General features: G+C 38.5%; 1 protein-coding gene across 2 annotated transcripts; it reads left to right on the top strand.

The window, feature by feature from the left end:
* Nucleotides 1-435: 435 nt before the first annotated feature.
* WBP11_1 (WW domain-binding protein 11) lies at nt 436-5,116 on the top strand. Of its 2 annotated transcripts, none has more exons than XM_051211748.1 (8): nt 436-670; nt 707-929; nt 961-1,102; nt 1,914-2,073; nt 2,116-2,185; nt 3,073-3,201; nt 3,717-3,989; nt 4,655-5,116. In XM_051211748.1, exons 2-8 carry the CDS (start codon nt 914-916, stop codon nt 4,777-4,779), a joined length of 915 nt encoding a protein of 304 aa, XP_051071845.1. In that variant the 5' UTR covers nt 436-670; nt 707-913; the 3' UTR covers nt 4,780-5,116. The 2 variants fall into 2 exon arrangements, with proteins under 2 accessions (XP_051071845.1, XP_051071846.1); XM_051211749.1 differs by having other exon boundaries at nt 707-804; nt 842-1,102; nt 4,655-4,850.
* Nucleotides 5,117-18,898: the final 13,782 nt, after the last annotated feature.

The following is an 18,898-nucleotide window of genomic DNA, read 5'->3' as shown; positions in this document are numbered from 1 at the left end:
AGATAGTTCAATCGACTTTCCAGGAGTCCTTCAAGAGAAAACTTGATATATTCTTAAGGAGTAAAGCTAGTATCTTACTTTGATTTACCAATTTCTCTATCCTCTTTTATTGTTAATATACCTAAGTTCCTGCCTGGAGGCATTGGTGATCCACTGCTGCTGGAAACAAAGGCCAGTTAAGCAAAACCTTCTTTCATTCCGTCCACAACAATTTGAACCATTTGAATTCTCAGGGGTCATCCAAGATGAGACTTGACATATTCTTAAGTAACAAGGACAGTATCTCTATAATTTACCAATGTTTTTCATCTTTTATGGAAATATATTTGCTTAGATTTGTTCCAGACTGCTTATTTCATATATCGCTTCAAGTTTAAAAACAAAAATGTACTTTTTCACCACACACATTTTGGACTTAAAAGTTTATAGGTCACCAACTACCATCGGCGGTCTTTCCGAAAAATCTGCAAATTGTGGAAAATGGGTCGTCGTTCGGTGAATACTACAAAAAGTGGGAAGTTTATGAACCCAACAGATCAAGCGAGAAAAGAAGCAAGAAAACGGGAATTGAAGAAAAACAAAAAACAACGCATGGCTGTGCGTCATGCAGTGCTTAAATCCAAAGACCCTCTACAATTATTAGAAGAAACGACTCTCTATGATAAACAAGGTAAATTGTATTAGGGTTAGAATAATTTAACTTCAGAGTATGATCCCAGTGTTCAAGCTCAACTTAGTGAAAGGGTCATTCAGGAAAAACGCCGAAAGCTGTTGGAAACATTCGACCGTCTTGTTATGTTATACGTAAATGATTTCATATTGTTGTTAAAATTATATTCAGAGGAAAGAAGATGCAGAATATGCCAACCGGCTCCAAGCAGCTCGTCAAGACTACGACAAAAGACGGCATGAGATGATGCTTTATTACGGTAAGCATTTATTCTTACTTTATGTCCACAGAACAAGTAAAGTTAGCTGAAAGAGTAAAAGCTAGTGAAATTCCGCTCCCAAAACTGCCGCAATCACAGATGGGTCTTATAACGTCCGACATACCGTTGCCTCCTGGAGGTTACGCTAAAGGTATTCTGAAGAAGTCATTAGGGTTAGTTAAAATATTTGTCAATATCAATTTCACTCACGATACACAATAATCTTTTCCATCTATAAACTAAGGGTTGGCTCATTATTGCTCTCTGTAATTGCACGATTCATGTTGGTCTGTCTATGCACTGGTTCATGCTTCCGTATATAGTTGTATCTTGTGGACTCAAAACTACAAATATACAAATAACAGCTTTGTTGGTGGGACTATAATTTATGGACAATCTTTGAGCGACACCAAGGTGACCTTGAGAGTGTCCACCTAACAACTAAGACTGGAGGAGGGTTATGAACCAGTGTGAGGAATTAGGATTTACAGTCGATGGTTGAGGTTATGAATTAGATTTAGGGTCAACATAAATATACGTACGTGAAAATTAGTTGTTATGAAAGTAAAGTTGATAGAAAATTGCGATTTCGCTTATCAAGTAACATGAAATCGTCTGACCGAATCCCAGAATAATAGAGATTACAAAAGCACCAATGGTAATAGAAATATTAGGCAAATATTTATACTGTTCTCAATCAACAGTTACAATCGATAAAATAAAATGTTACGGTAAGCTGTCCGTTGTCGCCTCCACACTGCATCAGCAAAAATCAGGTCACAAGTGATTTGACTTAGACGAGCATTGGTTGAGAATATAGCACAATTTCATACTATTCGCGATTGTGGTTTTTGTTTAGCTAAGTCTGATGACGTCTTTGGGAGTAAACTCACCTAATAATTTTGTGATCTCGTATTAATACCACTGCATTAAATTCCAAAACAAGAAACTTAGTTTTTATTTGTCTTGTTTTCATACCGACAGAGCTCCAGGGCTTCCACCTAGTATACTTCCTGCAGGTCGTAAGCCGCCTGGACCACCTCCAGGAACACCTCCTGAATTGTCAGATAGCGAAGAAGAAGATAATTTTGCTGATAATACGACAAAGCAACGCAAAATCCGGTTTGCTGATGCAGACCCTATGGTATGTAAAGTGGTATATATATGCAATAACGTTTCTTTATAGCCGGAGCAAGAAGAACTAATTGGTGATTCATCTCTGCATCTCGGCGAAAAATTCACCGGTGGTTTTACAAGTAAGTCAAGCTCTCAACCTCTTTTTACTGAATTTATATTTATTTATTCGAGCACAAAATGGTACAAAGGGGCACCAGATACAATGATTGAATTTCCTCATTAGACCAAACAGTGATAATTTCTGGATTTTTGTCATGTGTTGCGAAGTCGGCATTTTCGGAATATTAAACAATAAATATAGGCAGCGAGAGTTGTTAAAGCACGTGACATGTGGCTTCACATCATATTGATTTACATTCGACTCAACATTTATTGAATTTCACCAAAGTCGTATCCCACTTAACTTCATGCATATGGCGTTGCGTACTGACTGTGCCCTATGTTTGTGTATTGACTTCATGTTTTTTGACTATCTATGCCTTTGCATGGCATTGCAGAATGAGTCCACGTAACTAAAAGAAATCACTGTCTAAATACTTTTAACCTCACCCACCTAAATATTTATATAACTATTTATTATTTATTTGAACACAAGGGGTATTATCGCACAGTAAGACAATATCATCCTTATATTCAAGGTCGAGAAGTCCTTCTCCAGGCAACAGGTCCACGCCGTCCAAAAATTAAATATATGGTCATTCTCCTCCAAATTTTGTTACTAACCTATACATCTTTCTACCGGTGGGCATGCTCTAGTCAAAATCTAGGTATTATTCAGAGTAAGGAATTTCAAAACTCCGTCTTTCTAAAACTTAATAGAAAATATTGGTCTAATCACTACATGGTGTTTGTCCGTATTCTTCTGATATATTTTCCATTCACCATTTCTAGTAAGTCAACTGCTTTAAATCAGTTAAGGAAACATTATAGTTGCGAAGTGTTTCAGAGCTTCGGTCAACTCTTAGCAATTAAATCATGTGACTCTGTTTCTTACTTTAATTTGCAGCTATTACTCCTCCACTCTCTCAAATCCCTTTACCGCCGCCCATGGCTTTACCGTCCTTTACTGGCCTTATTCGTCCAGGATTTCCGGGAGCACCTCAGCCTACTCTAAGTCGTTTCACTTACCAACGCCGTAAGTCATTTTCAAAACATTGCATTAATTATATCTGACACTCTCGTTCCAGGTTAATTAACTAAGGCCAGTCATTGTGCATTTAATCAGTATTAAAAATGAGTCGCATAAAATTTGGTTATGAGGGCTTTTTGTTTTAAATATACTTTGGATCTACTTTAGTTGTATATCGTTAGTCTAATACACCTTTTTCTAGATGTATGTATTTATCAAGGACGGGTGTGAAAACATTCTTGCTACCAATACGCATATTTTAGTTATAAGCTTTTATAGGGCAAGTCCTTCCAACAACACCAAAAATCTGGGAATTCTGAGGAACTGTTACTGGTAAATGTAACTTTGTGCGACACACCACTTCAACGTAGTTTTTTTACTTTACATCAGTCCGGTTTATTAGATTAAGCCATCATACACTTCTAATTATTGATGTAAAATTATAAAACCTCGTGTTCATTTAAATAAAAAACGTTTCTTTATTAGTTTCTTAACCTAATCTCAACCCTGTTTTCATTCAGCCACTGGGCCTATATTATCAGCTCCACCCAGTTTACACTTTCGTGATCCACTTGATAATGCGGAACTTGTAAGTGGTCCAGCTGTAGCGAGCATTCCAACAAATCAACCAAATCCAAGTGGAACTACTATAGAAGCAAAACCTCAACTGAAAAATTTAATAGGTGACGCAACACGTTTTGTCCCTACAGCTCTTAAAGTACGCAGAGTTGTTCGTGATACTAATGGTCGTCTAGTCACTACAGGTGGAGGGACAGCTGCATATGGAACAGGAAGTGAGTTTACATTATAGTAATGTATAGTTTCAAAAGGATCAGTCTATTTAGTATTTTGGCGCATAGGATACCTTTGTAAACGTTTTTATATTATTTCTGTATATGTAACAAGTTAGGTCCCCCCCCTTACCCTGGATATGACGGGACAATATCAGTTTGTTATTACTAATTACTGTACCAGGAAATTGGATATTTCATAAATAGTTCTTTAAAAACACGTATTATAATGCTCGGTTAGGAATTATCTGTGAATGCAGTTCTACACACTACTAGATCATGACACTAAGCTGGAGTTCGACAGGAGGATATATGATCGAGACAGTTGTTTCAAAGTAACCGTTTTTCAACCATGCCTTCTATACATCATTATTTACGATAGGGAATGTTACTATAAGGTCACCTCAAGTTCAAGTATACGAGAAAGAGATTTAGGTGTTTTAAGCGCTCATCGTGAGTTTGGAAAGACCTATCACAAACTTAGTTCCACACATTGAACATGTTCGAGTGTGATAGCATCCCTAATTAGACATGAACTAACTGCTTGGATGCGATACTCTAATTGAAGCCTCACGTAAATGTGGTTTAAAACCCGAAAATTTTCAGTCAAAGTGTTACCATATATCCTACCCAAATAATCCAGTCATTGTTTTTTATTTCAATTTTAGAACAATCGAATGCTGTTTATGATCGTGTTGCCAAATCTGATAATACAGGAATTAATTCTGGATCAGCGACTAGCAAAGATGATGCATATGAAGAGTTTATGCGTGAAATGGAAGGCCTTATATGAGAACAGTTTTCAGACTCCATGTATAGTTTTATCTTATTTTGAAATTGTCTTTCATATACTGTATATTTCAATGCGTCTTTTTACTCATATCTATCTGAAGCAAACATTTTTCATTGAATCCATCTTAAATCAATTTTTTACATGTCTCAAATTATGAACAAATGTTTCCATTGAAAATTCTCGATAGATACCATTTATTATCGTAGAATTATACTCTGCTAAGTGAGACTTATCAAAACCATCATCCTAATTGCGTACTAGGTTGTTTCTATATATGTAGACCACAATATCAAATCAGTTTATTTGAAATACATTTTTTGTTCATCTTATACACAAACATTCAAATATATGTCTGTATATGATCATCCAGTTAAACACCATTTAGATCCTGGTGCATACGGGCATCAAGTTGGTGCAACACAGCGAAATAATGTTATTAAGACAAAAATAATAGTAGAAGAAGCAGTTACAGTACCACTGGTAGTATACGACTCGAGAAAAGATGGATTTGTGAATCGATAAAGCATCATATAGTTTCGAAAATCAATATTTAAGAGAAGGTATATAGTGAATCCATTTACATAATTGCGACCGCTCCTTAGCCATGTCACTCAACGTCTCCAATCACTGGTTGTGATATTCGTGCGGCCCCCAGCCAGGTAGCTTGTATCTACCAACACAACTCAGTCCAATGGTCAGTGACTTCATGAACTGATGGCACGTTTTGGCCTTTACAAAGTCATCCTGCCTATCTTTGTAGAGATTACATTACACGGGAATCAACAGGCCTTATTCGCTAAAGTTTTACCTAGCTTATTAACTCGTAAAACATAAATAGTTTGAGGTTTGTTTTTTTTATCAATAACGTGTATAAAGACTCATTAAGTATGAACCGTAATCACGTTACGGTTAATGTATCTGGCTAGTTACTTACCTCTTACTTTTCGAATCCCCAGCTGTCGATTCCTCACATTTGCTGTTTCGTGAGGCTAATCAAGTAGCCAGATCAGTTTCAACTATTTTATCTGCTTAAAAATAGACTGCTTAAATAAATGTCAGTTTACACTAAAAAGTTTGGGAGTTCAAAAGTTTATCGTTGTCAATTCATGACAATATAGTTTCTTTAACTAATAAGGATAAACATTTCATTCTAGTTTTCATAGACTCTTGAGTGTATTTCCTGCAACAATTCTTATTAGCTTCTTCACATTTCCTGAACATCACTTGCTCTTTTCATTTTATTAGTATTTTACTAATTGTCCGCAACATAGAAATCATCTGTCGTCCTTATTCTGCTTTGGCAATTTATATAAATATGACGAGGTTCTACTGTTATTGAGTGTTACTATTCAAATAGGTTTGCCTAGTTATAATAGCTCATAATCATATGGGTGGAAACCCCGTAAAATTATTATTCAGAATATTTGCCTAGGTTTATTTGACTAACACTCGTGGGCAGGTCAGCGTGGCTTTGATTCCGGACTAACTCTTCTCCATCAGAAAAATATCTACAGAACTGCTTTAAAAGCCCCAATATTAGGGGCACAATATTTACGTAAATAAACGAAGTCATAACTATTTACCCCCAAATGCCGTGGTACAGTCGAGAGTGGGGAGGGCCCGCCCTCCCTCTCGAAGTGCTCTCATATGGCCACACGTATACAGCCTCTGCCAGGGAAGTTCTACTCACTGCCTTCTCGTGGCGGGGGTGTTGTTTACGAAAATGAGAGGATGAAAAGCGAATTTCCGGCGCTTTAACCGGATTCTAAACCAATGGTGCACATGGGCTCCAGTACCCTGAAGGAACAAATGGCGTATGAACCAATTGTTGGTCACCGGCTTCCATGGGACTGCATCTCCTTACGATGCTCCACTGCCTTGTGGATCAGACCTTCAGGTCGAAGGCTCGGGGTGTGGCCCCCTAAGAAAACCACATGCTTCGGTTTGGGCACCTGGGTAGTATCACAGCCCACACACATAGAATGAAATGACGATAGTTACTGAAAAGACTGTTCACGCTTCGATTAACAGTCAAACAATTCACATTATTATTATTGTTTACCACGTCACTTATTCACTCTCTTTTATTCCCACTCTGTGTATCCTTATTTTTCGACTTATACAGCAGCTCGCCTATGGTGGAAACTCGGTTCTATCTAAACGTTTTCGAGTCACTGCCCGGTTGAAAATTGTATGCTACAACCAAATATGAATACTGAAGCAGTTTTTCTGAAACCACGTACCTGCTTGTACTTCGACCATGCCCTAATACAGGCACGCATCTGTTTGCGCCTCACTGGATGCAAAAACGCACACTAAAAAGACCCATTAAAACTGAATTGAGTAATGAGGAAACCAAAAGTAGATTCCAGGAACAACTGAGGTCACACTTAGGTAGTTCTGGAAACGAGGCTGACCCAGATGTTACTTGGAAAGACATACAAGCAGCTGTGGAAACAGCAGTGACATCTATTAGTGACTTAAACCACAGAGTTACAAAGAACCAGTGGATTTCTTCAAGGTCTATCACACTGATGGATTCTCGCAAACTCGTCCCATCAGGTTCTGAACATAATGAAGAGCGTAAACAAATCAGATCTAGGTTAAGAAAAAGTCTAAGAAACGACCGTGAGCAGTGGTGTGTAACGAAAGCAAAAGAGATGGAAAAGGCGGCGACTATAGGGAACACAAGACAGCTTTACAGACTAATAAAAGAAACTGGGATTAATAAGTCAAGTGTAAGTCAGATTATTTCGGAGAAAGACGATACTCTCATCTGCTTCCAGTCCAGACGTTTAGAACGATGGGCGGAACATTTCAGAGAACAGTTCAGCTGGTCTTCAGCTACTCTACAACTACCCTCCATTCCCAGACACTGGATGTGACATTGAAGTAGGTCCCTCAACTGTAGCTGAAGTTCAAAAGGCTATAGTTAATCTGAAACGTGGAAGGGCAGCTGGTCCAGATGGATTGGCTCCAGAAGTGTTTAAGGATGTTGGTCCAATTTTAGCGATTAGGCTGACTAATATTTTAGCTAAGACCTGGGAGTTAGACGTTATTCCATCTGACTGGTCTCAATCACTTATCGTCCCAATATATAAGAAAGGGTCAAAATCATCCTGTGACAACCATAGAGGGATTAGTTTAACTAATATAATATCTAAAATACTAGCCTCGATAATTATCAGACGCCTAACTAAGACTCGTGAACTGCAAACACGAGAGAACCAAGCTGGCTTCAGACCTGGTCGTGGCTGCATCGACCACATATTCACCATTCGTCAGGTTCTAGAACACAGGCATACTTATCGGCGTCCGACAATGGTGGTCTTTCTTGACTTAAAAGCAGCATTTGACTCGGTAGACCGCAAGATACTCTGGCAGTGTCTGTCATTGAAGGGCGTACCTCAGAAGTACATAAACCTTGTAAAGGCTCTTTACTCGAACACTACTAGTCGAGTCAGAGCTTATGGCGAACTGTCATCTTTTTTGCAACCTCAAGTGGTGTCCGTCAAGGCTGTCCACCTTCTCCATTTTTGTTTAACTTCATCATAGACCTATTGATAGAAATAACATTCTCGTCGACTGAATTCTCGGGTATTGATCTCCTTCGAGGAGATCCACTTATCGACTTCGAATACGCAGATGACATAGTCCTGTTTGGTGAAGACGCCGATAAAATGCAGAGTCTTTTGGTAGCACCAAGCAACAATGCCAGAATGTTTGGAATGCGCTTCTCTCCCTCTAAATGCAAGTTGTTGCTTCAGGACTGATCTGCGTCAACACCTGGACTAAGGATAGGATATGAAGTGGTCAAACGTATCAACAGCTTCACTTATCTTGGAAGTCTGATCAGCCCTAATGAGTTGATGTTTGATGAAATCTCTGCACGGATTCAAAAAGCTCGTTTGGCTTTTGCCAATTTACGTCATCTATGGCGAAGGCGAGATATCCGTCTATCAATAAAAGAACGAGTATACTGCGCGACAGTTCATTCTGTTTTAATTGACGGTATCAAAAGATGGCCATTAAGAGTAGAGTATACTCGTGAGGCACTAGTATTTGACCACAGGTGTCTTAGAAATATTGCTGGGATCACCGGGTAAGTAATAGTGAGGTTAGACGCAGGGTATTAGGGAACGATGGTAAATCAGTTGATGAGGTTGTGAATCTTCATCGACTGAGATGGTTGGACCACGTGTTACGTATGCCTTAACACCGATTACCACGACGAGCAATGCTGAATAATGTTGGAGAAGGATGAAATAAATTTAGTGGCAGCCAAACCAAAACGTAGCATCAGTCCACAAAGCCACTAACTTCTGATCTGAGCCATGTTGGGAGATGCAGACTACTTGGTTTGGGTCCGCGTGACTATCGTAACCAATGGTTGGAGACTCTTGGTGACATGGCTCAGAATCGATCACAATGGCGATGGTGTATATACCCTCTATCTTCCCTTAAACTAAGAGATTAAAATTGCTTCAGATCATTCTTTCTACCGACTAATTCTTTCTTCCTGTACTATATCCTTATTGCAATCTTTCTTTTATATAATACCACCTCTAAATTAACTACTTTTATGAATCCGGTGTCTATCTTGTTGTATTAATGAGGTATGGCAACTTGGACCGATGCATATATGTGCCTGGTCCTACGTTGTAGCTGACTGACTGACTCTGAAATCACGTGCATCATTCAAACTGGCTGCCTTCAACTTCCGCACACTCATGCAGGTCGGACAACAGATAGGGCTGGCTATTTCTTTGGAAAGTCTTAATATCGACGTTTGTTGTCTATCCGAGACCCGTATTCAAGACTCTGGTGAAGTACTACAAATTCGCTCTCCATCTGTCGCTTCAAAAGGTTTGTTTTACGTGCGTTTATCCGGGGACCCTGTGGCATCTTCATCTGGTTTTGCTGGCAATATTGTCACTAAGCGCTAGAGCTGAGGCAGTACTAACCGATTGGATCCCCCATTAACAGTCGGTTATGTGTTCTTAGATTAGAAAGTTCCATCAAAGTGAGAAGAAATCGGCGTGAGAAACGATGTGTTTTCGTCATCTCCTTCTACGATCCAACAGAGAGCAGCCCAGATGGGATAAAGGATGAGTTTTACCACCAGTTAACAGTTCTACAGAAAGTGCGTCCGACAGATTTTGTAGTACTAGCCGAAGACTTGAATGCTCAGGTCGGGCGTCTAGGCACAGAAGAGAGTCGTTTAGGTGGCCGATGAGGACTTGCTGGTCGCAAGTCAGATAACGGGGACCGTCTACTGCAACTGTGCATAGACCACAACCTGTTTCTTGCTAGCGCTAACTTCTGGCATAGTCATCGCCGATATGCCACCTGGCGTCCACTCTCCGCATCTCAAGCCTGGACTCAGATTGTTCACATAGCGATAAGCTACCGCTGGCTTGGTTGTGTACAAGACTGCCGCTCCATTTGGAGTACCTCTCTGGACTCTGATCATGCCCTGGTCTGCACCAATCTTACCTTACTTTTCAGTGGCCAACGAAGTGACCGCCACCAAAGGACTGATGTTAGCAAGCTGGTTGCAACTTCTGTTGCTAGTAAGTATCGAACCGAGCTAGTTTCTAGGCTAGCTACCATTCCACCGAAAAGTATAGATGAGCATTGGCTGCAATTGCATGACGCCATGAAAATGGCGGGTACAGTCAATTGTGAGTTCGCGAAACGTCCCGCTTTTAAGCACTGGGTTTCTTCTGGTTCCTTACGACTAATCGAAGCCCGTCGGTCTACTCCGGGTGACCGTGAGTTTGACCACAAACGAAGGGTGTTACGTAATGAAATTGAGCAAAGCTTGCGTAAGAACCGAGGAGCCTGGTGGTCGGAGCATGCTAATGAGCTGGGAGCAGCAGCTGCATCTGGTAACTGCTGGAAGCTCTTCCAACTCATCCGAGACACTGGCAGCAAGAAATCTGGTGTGAGCGAAACAATCTGTGAGGATGATGGGATGCCAATCACTAACATCCATCGACGTCTTAGACGATGGGCAGAATTTTTCGAAGGGTAGTTCAACTGGCCTGCTGCCCCGGCAACATCGGTCAGACTGTCCTGCCTTCCATGGCCGGTGACGACTGATCCACCAAACGAGGTGGAAGTCCTCAAGGAACTCCAACTCTTGTAGCGTTACAAATCACCGTGCCCAGATGACTTACCTCCGGCCTTTTTTAAAGATGGTGGTGACTTTCTGGTTAAGATAATGACTGTGTTGTTTACAAAGGTCTGGGAACTAGAGAGTGTACGAACGTCATGAAATGAATCGGTAGTTGTCCCTATCTTTAAAAAGGGTTCACGTCGTTCCCGTAACAACTATCGGGGGATAAGTCTACTTCCGATTGCGTCCAAGCTGTTGGCTTCCGTCATAATTCGTAGGTTGTTCAAAACCCGAGAAAGATTGACTCGCGAGGATCAGGCTGAGTTTCGTTCTGGTCGAGGATGTATTGGTCATATCTTCACCCTCCGCCAAATGTTAGAACACCGTCATACTTATGAAAGGCCAACAATCGTAGTGTTTCTTGACATCAGGGCTTCCTTCGATTCGTTGAACAGGACTGTTCTCTGGGATTGTCTATTGAAGAAAGGTGTACCTGAGAAGTTTAATAACATCTTAAAGGCCCTATATACAAACACCTTAGGTAGAGTGAGGGCATACAATCACCTTTCTCCATTGTTCCATTCGAGTAGTGGGGTTAGACAGGGTTGCCCAATCTCACCATTCCTCTTCAATTTTGCCATCGATGACAGTCCGGAAACAACCCTAGTGAATGTAAGTAATGGTGGTATGGATCTGTTGCCTGGAGAAAAACCCCTCGACCTTGAGTACGTGGGTGATATCGCCTTACTATGCGATAATACTCAAGCTATGCAGTCCGCACTTAATCAGTTGGCAATCAGTGTCCGTAGGTATGGTATGTGCTTTACACCTTCGAGGTGCAAAATTACTTACTTACTTACGCCTGTTACTCCAAACAGGGCATAGGCCGCCGACCAGCATTCTCCAACCCACTCTGTCCTGGGCCTTCTTTTCTAGTTCCATCCAATTCTTGTTCATTTTTCTCATGTCTATCTCCATTTCTCGGCGTAATGGGTTCTTTGGTCTTCCTCTTTTCCTTTGGCCTTGAGGATTCCATGTGAGGGCTTATCTTGTGACGCAGTTGGGTGCTTTCCTCAATATGTGTCCTATCCACTTCCAGCGCTTCTTCCTGATTTCTTCCTCCGCTGGGATCTGGTTTGTTCTCTCCCACAGTTGGTTGTTGCTAATAGTGTCCGGCCAATGGATCCGAAGTATTTTGTGTAGACAATTGTTAATAAACACCTGTATTTTCTGGATGATGGCTTTCGTAGTTCTCCAGGTTTCTGCCCCATATAGTAGAACTGTCTTGACATTTGTATTGAAAATCCTGACCTTTGTGTTGGTTGACAGTTGCTTTGAGTTCCAGATGTTCCTCAGTTGTAAATATGCTGCTCTTGCTTTGCCGATCCGCGCCTTCACATCTGCATCAGATCCACCCTGTTCGTCAATGATGCTGCCCAAATACGTAAAGGTTTTTACATCTTCCAAATCTTCTCCGTCAATTGTGATTGGATTGGTGCATTCTGTGTTGTATCGGAGAATCCTGCTTTTCCCTTTGTGTATATTGAGACCTATTGCTGCTGAGGCTGCTGCCACACTGTTCGTCTTCTCCTGCGTCTGTTGTTGCGTTTGGGATAGAAGGGCCAGATCATCTGCGAAGTCTAGATCATCCAACTGCATCTTAGATGTCCATTGTATCCCGCGTTTCCCTTCAGAGGTGCAAAATACTTCTACAAAACTGGCAGGATTCTAATCCTGCACTCACTCTGGATGGTGAACAGATAGAAGTAGTCGAGAAGTTCGTGTATCTGGGTAGCTGCATAAGTGCTGGTGGGGGTGTGAGTGATGAGATCAATGCATGTATAGTGAAAGCCCGAGCGACTTATGCCAATCTGGGCCATCTTTGGCGCCTTCGTGATGTTAGTCTGGCTGTAAAAGGTCGGATTTACAACGTGTCGGTGAGAGCGATTTTGCTCTATGTTTTTGAGATCTGGCCTCTCCGAGTTAAGGATGTTAGACGACTCTCTGTGTTCGATCATCGTTGTCTCCGAATGATTGTTGACATCCAGTGGCAATACCATGTTAGTAGTGCAAAGGTTCGGCATCGTGTGTTCGGGCACAGAGACGATAATCCAATTGGTGTGACCATCTTGAAACATCGACTTCGTTGGTTTGGAAGTGTTTTACGAATGTCGTCCCAGAGAATCCCACGTCGTGCATTATTTGCCGTCACTGGGACTGTTTGGAAAAAGCGGAGAGGTGCTCAGTGTATGACATGGTGTGGCATGAAAGAAAGCTGCAAAGGGCTGGCTTCTGTTGGTCCTTCATGACTCCCTGGTCGAAGTCCTAGAGAGAGTGCAACGCAGTGTCTTGAAACGTTGTCAGAAATCGCTCAGTCAGTTCCTGAATGAAACCCTTACTCATAACTCTAGATCCTGATTTTGATTTTCCGCGTTAATTTATGTTCCTCTTCAGACCTTAACAGGTAGGTGAATCTCCTCAGGGTCATTTTTGGCGTTGCTCTAAGGTTGTCCATAGATTATTATCTCACCTTCGCTTTAATCTTTAACTGGTCTTGGAATATATAAAAACTTTCATCTAAATTTGGACGAATAGTTTCATAGTATCTGGGCAACGAATTGATGTAAGATATTAGGGGAGAATTTATTTGTAGAATCTCAGCTACTGAGTTTGAAGTAGATCTAACGTCTCTCAGCAGTCTTGTTCAAGCTTTTTCAAGGAAATCAAAACTATCGAATCGATTATGGTCTTGGAATATTTTGAGATACATCGTTATACTGTTCATCATTCATTTAAGTAGTATAAACGAGTAACTAATTTATGTCCTAATTTCATTACAACAGTATTTATTCCCTGATCTTTTCCCAAGTATATACAGTCTATTCGAATTAATGTATATAACAGTTGAGGAAGGTTGTTTTCCTGGGATGAAGTGAACTCAATTAGTTTTTAGAATTTGATCATAGACTACGTTCTCAAATGTAAGACAGTTATTCCACTTCATAGAGTTCACATACAAGTCCGTTTTCCTTCACTACTCATCTAGAAATTCTCCTACTCTTAACAGATTAGACTCATCCTAGTATCGTTCAGTATGTTAACAAAAACAGTAAAATTTCACAGTGATGTACAGGTTTACAAATCATGAAAATGTAGCAAGAAAAAGTAGGAAATTACTAGTGTAGTGAACCAGTATTTTGTCGCTTATTTATCAGTGAGTTAGCAGAGTCAAAATATGGAAGGAAATTACAATATCAACAAAGAATTCCTAATGTCCGCTTTGACAGTTCAGTAGATACGATTTGTCGGTATTAGTTTTTATCTGTCTTTAAGTACCCAACGTAATTCAGAATGACTATGTCTAGGGAAGATTTAGACATCACGAAATGTTTTCTGTAGATCTTGACAAGATTAAGTATAATTGAACTATGTCTACGATGTACCTGTGAGCTTGATACGCTAGGTTCTTCTTTAATGTTAATGTTATTATGTACAAAATAGGCTAATCTAATATTTTTTGATAAAAACGTTTATACCGTTTGTATCCACCTATGGTGGCGAATTTATAGACTGATAACCCTTGGCATATGTAGAAATGATATGACTGTCCTACATATTTCCTTATTGCACTCTGAAGACCTCATTTTCAAGTATTCATTCCAAGATACTTGTTTCATCAGAATCTCTGGATACCGTCAACAGGCTCCTTCAAACGGCGTACTCAGGTGATCTGGATAAATATAGCTTGTCTCGGAAGAGAAGGGCAGCATCAATAGGGTGAGAATGATATATACTCTCATACATAATTAAACGAAAATGAAAGTACTAAGCTAGCTACATAATGAACGGAGAGAGCATCTTACAACAGCAGTGGTGTACCAATTAAACTTGTCAGTGTTTATTCATCCTCCTTCAGCTATTTAATCAGAACTAAAAGATTCAGTAGTGACGTCAACTACTTATTCTAGAAAATGATTTTTAATTACAGTAGTGAGAAGCCCATGAACATGAATAAAATTTTTACGAGTAAACGATAATTTGCGCCTGATTTTAATTTAGAGAGTAAAAAAAATGATATGAACCTCAGATGATATATTTTAAACTGGACATATCCCTACAAAATACCTCAAATTGTTTCCAGTCAGTTTACGTTCGAGATATTAATTATAGTTATTAACCTCATTTGATGGCATATACTAACAGTGATTGTACTGTTTTTTAAGTTTAACCTAAGAAAAAGTTGGTGAAACCAGATTGCAACTACATACATATCTTAGAACACTGACTTACATTGGAATTCGACTAGGAATGAAAATAGAAAAACTTCGATCTAGAGACTTTAATGAAGCTAATATTACATAACAATCATTTGGTTGATTTATTATGACACATATAGTTCACTTCATTGTCATGCTTATGACCAACCTGTAATGGTTTGAAATCAGAATTTCACATAGTAGTGAATCTGTATCATCATGGTGGAGTGGTGATTCCAACAAAGTTTTATTGTTAAAAACAAACAACAAAACCTCACACCCTATTTTCGAAGTTATTTATTTTTGAATATGTTAGGACAGAAACCAGCGCTTTTGATACAGCAGTCAATGATTTAAACTGACTATTTTCCAAACATGTTATTACTATTATTACTGTCCAGCAGCCTCGTTATGTAATTATTTAGTATCGCAATCTTTGATTGTTATTTCAATGTTTTTCCCTTATATATCGTAAGTATTCGCTACACTAGCTTTTTTATCTAAGAGCCACTTTACTATGTTGATAAGTATTCATATCTTACCACTTTCATGATATTCTAGGTTAGTTGTAAGCAGCTGACAAGAACGGAAGGAAATAAGGATGAGCTTAGGTTATTTTCCTCAAATCTTAACTCATGCTCTCTTCATAATTTAACGTGTATACTGTACTTGAATTATTGTTACTTTCTATTTTGTAGTGAACGATATCAATGTTACAATGATCAATTTATCATATCTGTTTACCTTGATCTTTCGATTTATTTATTTTCTTTTACATGAGTTTATACTCTCCTTCTTTTCAATCCATTTCAAATTAAATTAAAACTCATACTCATTGCACGAGTGGTTATCTGGACTGGGTAACTAAGTAGACAACACGATGGAGTTTCAAGCGAACGGTCTAGTTCAAGTTCCAGAGTGAACATTAAACCTGGGATGCGAATACATTCAGCCGACGAGTTTAAGTGGGATGAAACACGAGTCCTGAATCCAACTGCTAGCAACGTCCCATCTATTGTATACTAACTTGTATCTTATTGGTTATATATAAGTATCTCCCATATGATTATCGTATTCCAACCAAATGTGATCAAATTTCAGTCAAAAATATCAACAAAAGGATAATGCAATCCATTTTAAGTTAAATTTAAACCCCTTCTTTCCGTTTAATTTAACGTGTCTACTACTTTTCAAGCTATTTTATCTTAGCTCATTAACCTTTCCCAGTAAATATAACGCGTATTTGTATATTAGTCAATTGTTATAACAACCACTACAACTATCGTTTCATGCTCTATATCTATTCTTAGTATGTTTGTAGTTTTACTCTTATTAATTTATTAAATAATTTGACGAATATCCAGTTTATTTGACTGTTCTCTTATCAATGTAACTAATGTTGCAGTCACTTAAATTTGGAAGTTTGCAATTATCTAAAATTTTCACACAGATGTATTTATCTATTTTAATGTTCAGATCCCCTTATTAATACGAGTCGTTAGATTCCACACTGCACGTATTCTTATATCCACATCTGATTAATGGTTCATGTATCCATAATAAAATAGATATCAATCAATAATAATTAATCAGCTAATTTCCTTGTGATTATTTGGAGTTATTCCGAAATCTTTGGTTTCCATAAAACTTTGGGAAATAATAGTTTTTTTTGTAAGAAAATGCATTCATTTTTAGTTTCTGTAAGCAAATGCTATATCTTAAACAGTAACCCAATACTTCAATGTCTTCCAATCTCCCCCCTCAACAAGTGCTCATCCATGATGAAACAATCACTGCAAGCCATCTAATATAAATAACAGTTCCAAGTTTGGTCATTTTCTAAAATGCCGCAGTTTCACCTTATGCTATATTCCGAAATGGTTTAATGTGAAAATACGGACAATAGAATTCGAATCCATTTCTGTAAGTACAATATTATACTCATTGTAAGCCCTGAAGATTTTTCGATCTAATGTTTCCGCAAAAATTTATATGTTTGTACTAGCGAATAATCTCAAGCTAGAATAGAACATTAAAGAGGAAGAATGTATTTGTAAAATCTTAGCGAAAGAATTTGAAGTAAATCCAACGTTTTGCCTGGCAATCTGGTCCAAGCTTTTGCAAGGAAAATATAATCAAACAACGAAATTATCGGATATAAATAGGTACTTGGCTCTCCGGTTTACTGTATGCTGAATCAGTCATCCAATCAACGTTATCAATGCTTAAAGTAGGTATTTACAGTAGTGTGTAAGAGACATGTGGTGTGAAACGAAAAGTGTTAAGATAACAGATTGTGTGTATAAGTAAGAAGAGGATATTTCATTCACTATATATTGTCTTCGGTCGCTGAACATTAAGAAAACATATAATTTTTATATATGATATGAATCAAAAATGTCACAGTATGCATAAAATGAAGATTAATAAACAAGATAAAATAATGAGTTCAAAGAGGAAAAATGTATTTGTAATTGAAATTTTGAGTTATTTTAATAATCCAGACACTTGTTTAACATAGTTGAAATCGTGAAGCTAGATCACCATGGCCAACCTCGAAGCACTGGAAGGCCGTTACGTTCTTCTGTGGGACTCCTCAGTAGTGCGTATCCACGATCCCGCCCCCCGCGAGATTTGAACCCAGGACCTATCAGTTTCGCGCGAGAGTGCTTAACCATTAGACCACTGATTCGGCATCCAACGGTGTTAATGTCTAACTTCAACTAATCCACGAAATTGCACCACCGTACACCATTGTCTTCAGTGGGCTGATATCTCACAACTGAACTGGTTGAATTCCACTGGTCAATGCTTCTCACTAGAACTCCAGGAAATCCCTCTTGAAGTCAGTCATTAGTGAGCAGATGATTATTATCAGAAGGGGTTTTGTGGAGATGAAATTTAATATCTGTTAATTAGTTAATACGATATAGATAGAATGGAATAAGGAGATCAAGTCTATTTATTAATTATTAGTTGCCATGGGACAACTTGTTGTTTTCCATCTCTCCTATTAAGGCTGTTTGGATTAGCCCATATATGTAAGGCTTCGGCTGTTAGTCTTTCTTTGTAAGAATTAAAGCCTTTTTGAAGGATTCTTATGCCATTAAAATCAATTGTATGACCCGATTCTATCGAGTGTAATGCTATCACTCATTTGTTCTCGAGTTTTTTTTACCTCAACTGAAGATTTAGGAATGTGCTTTAAGCATAGTTTGTATTCCTTCACCCTCACTTTCAGTTGTATTGATGGTTCACCTACATACGTTACATTACAGTCACTAAATCTGATTTCATAAACACAATTCTATTGTTCTTCCTTGTGTACTGGATCTTTGATTCTTACTAGTTTCAATCATAGAGTATTGTTTATTCGGAAGAATACTCTTATATTTTTTTAAATTTTGATGTTTGATTATATTTCCTTGAAAAAGTTTGGATCAGATTGTCGAGCGAAACGTTGGATTTACTTTAAATTCTTTCACTGATATTTTATAAATACATTCTTCCTCTTTAATGTCTCACATTAACTCGGAGCCAAAATACTGTGAAGTTATTCGATCAAATTTAAACGAAATTTCTTATCTAAAATAGAATAATTATGTTTTTGTTACTTGATTCTTTTTGAATTTTTATTCGCTGTTATATCATAACAGAAATTACTTTTCAAATGTACATTTGTAAAAGTTTACGTCAAATTTACTTACTTACGCCTGTTACTCCTCAAAAAGGAACATAGGCC

This window comes from Schistosoma haematobium, chromosome ZW, assembly GCF_000699445.3.
Source record: "Schistosoma haematobium chromosome ZW, whole genome shotgun sequence".
Classification (NCBI taxonomy): Eukaryota; Metazoa; Platyhelminthes; class Trematoda; order Strigeidida; family Schistosomatidae; genus Schistosoma; species Schistosoma haematobium.
The sequence above is the reverse complement of the archived record's forward strand: the minus strand, read 5'-3'. Positions and strand labels throughout refer to the sequence as shown.

Bases quoted from the DNA above. Each gene is read 5' to 3' on its own strand.
- WBP11_1 (XM_051211748.1), top strand. The intron at 1,103-1,913 runs GTTAGTTAAAAT...TCATACCGACAG, and splicing joins ATTCTGAAGAAGTCATTAGG to AGCTCCAGGGCTTCCACCTA. The intron at 2,074-2,115 runs GTATGTAAAGTG...GTTTCTTTATAG, and splicing joins TTGCTGATGCAGACCCTATG to CCGGAGCAAGAAGAACTAAT.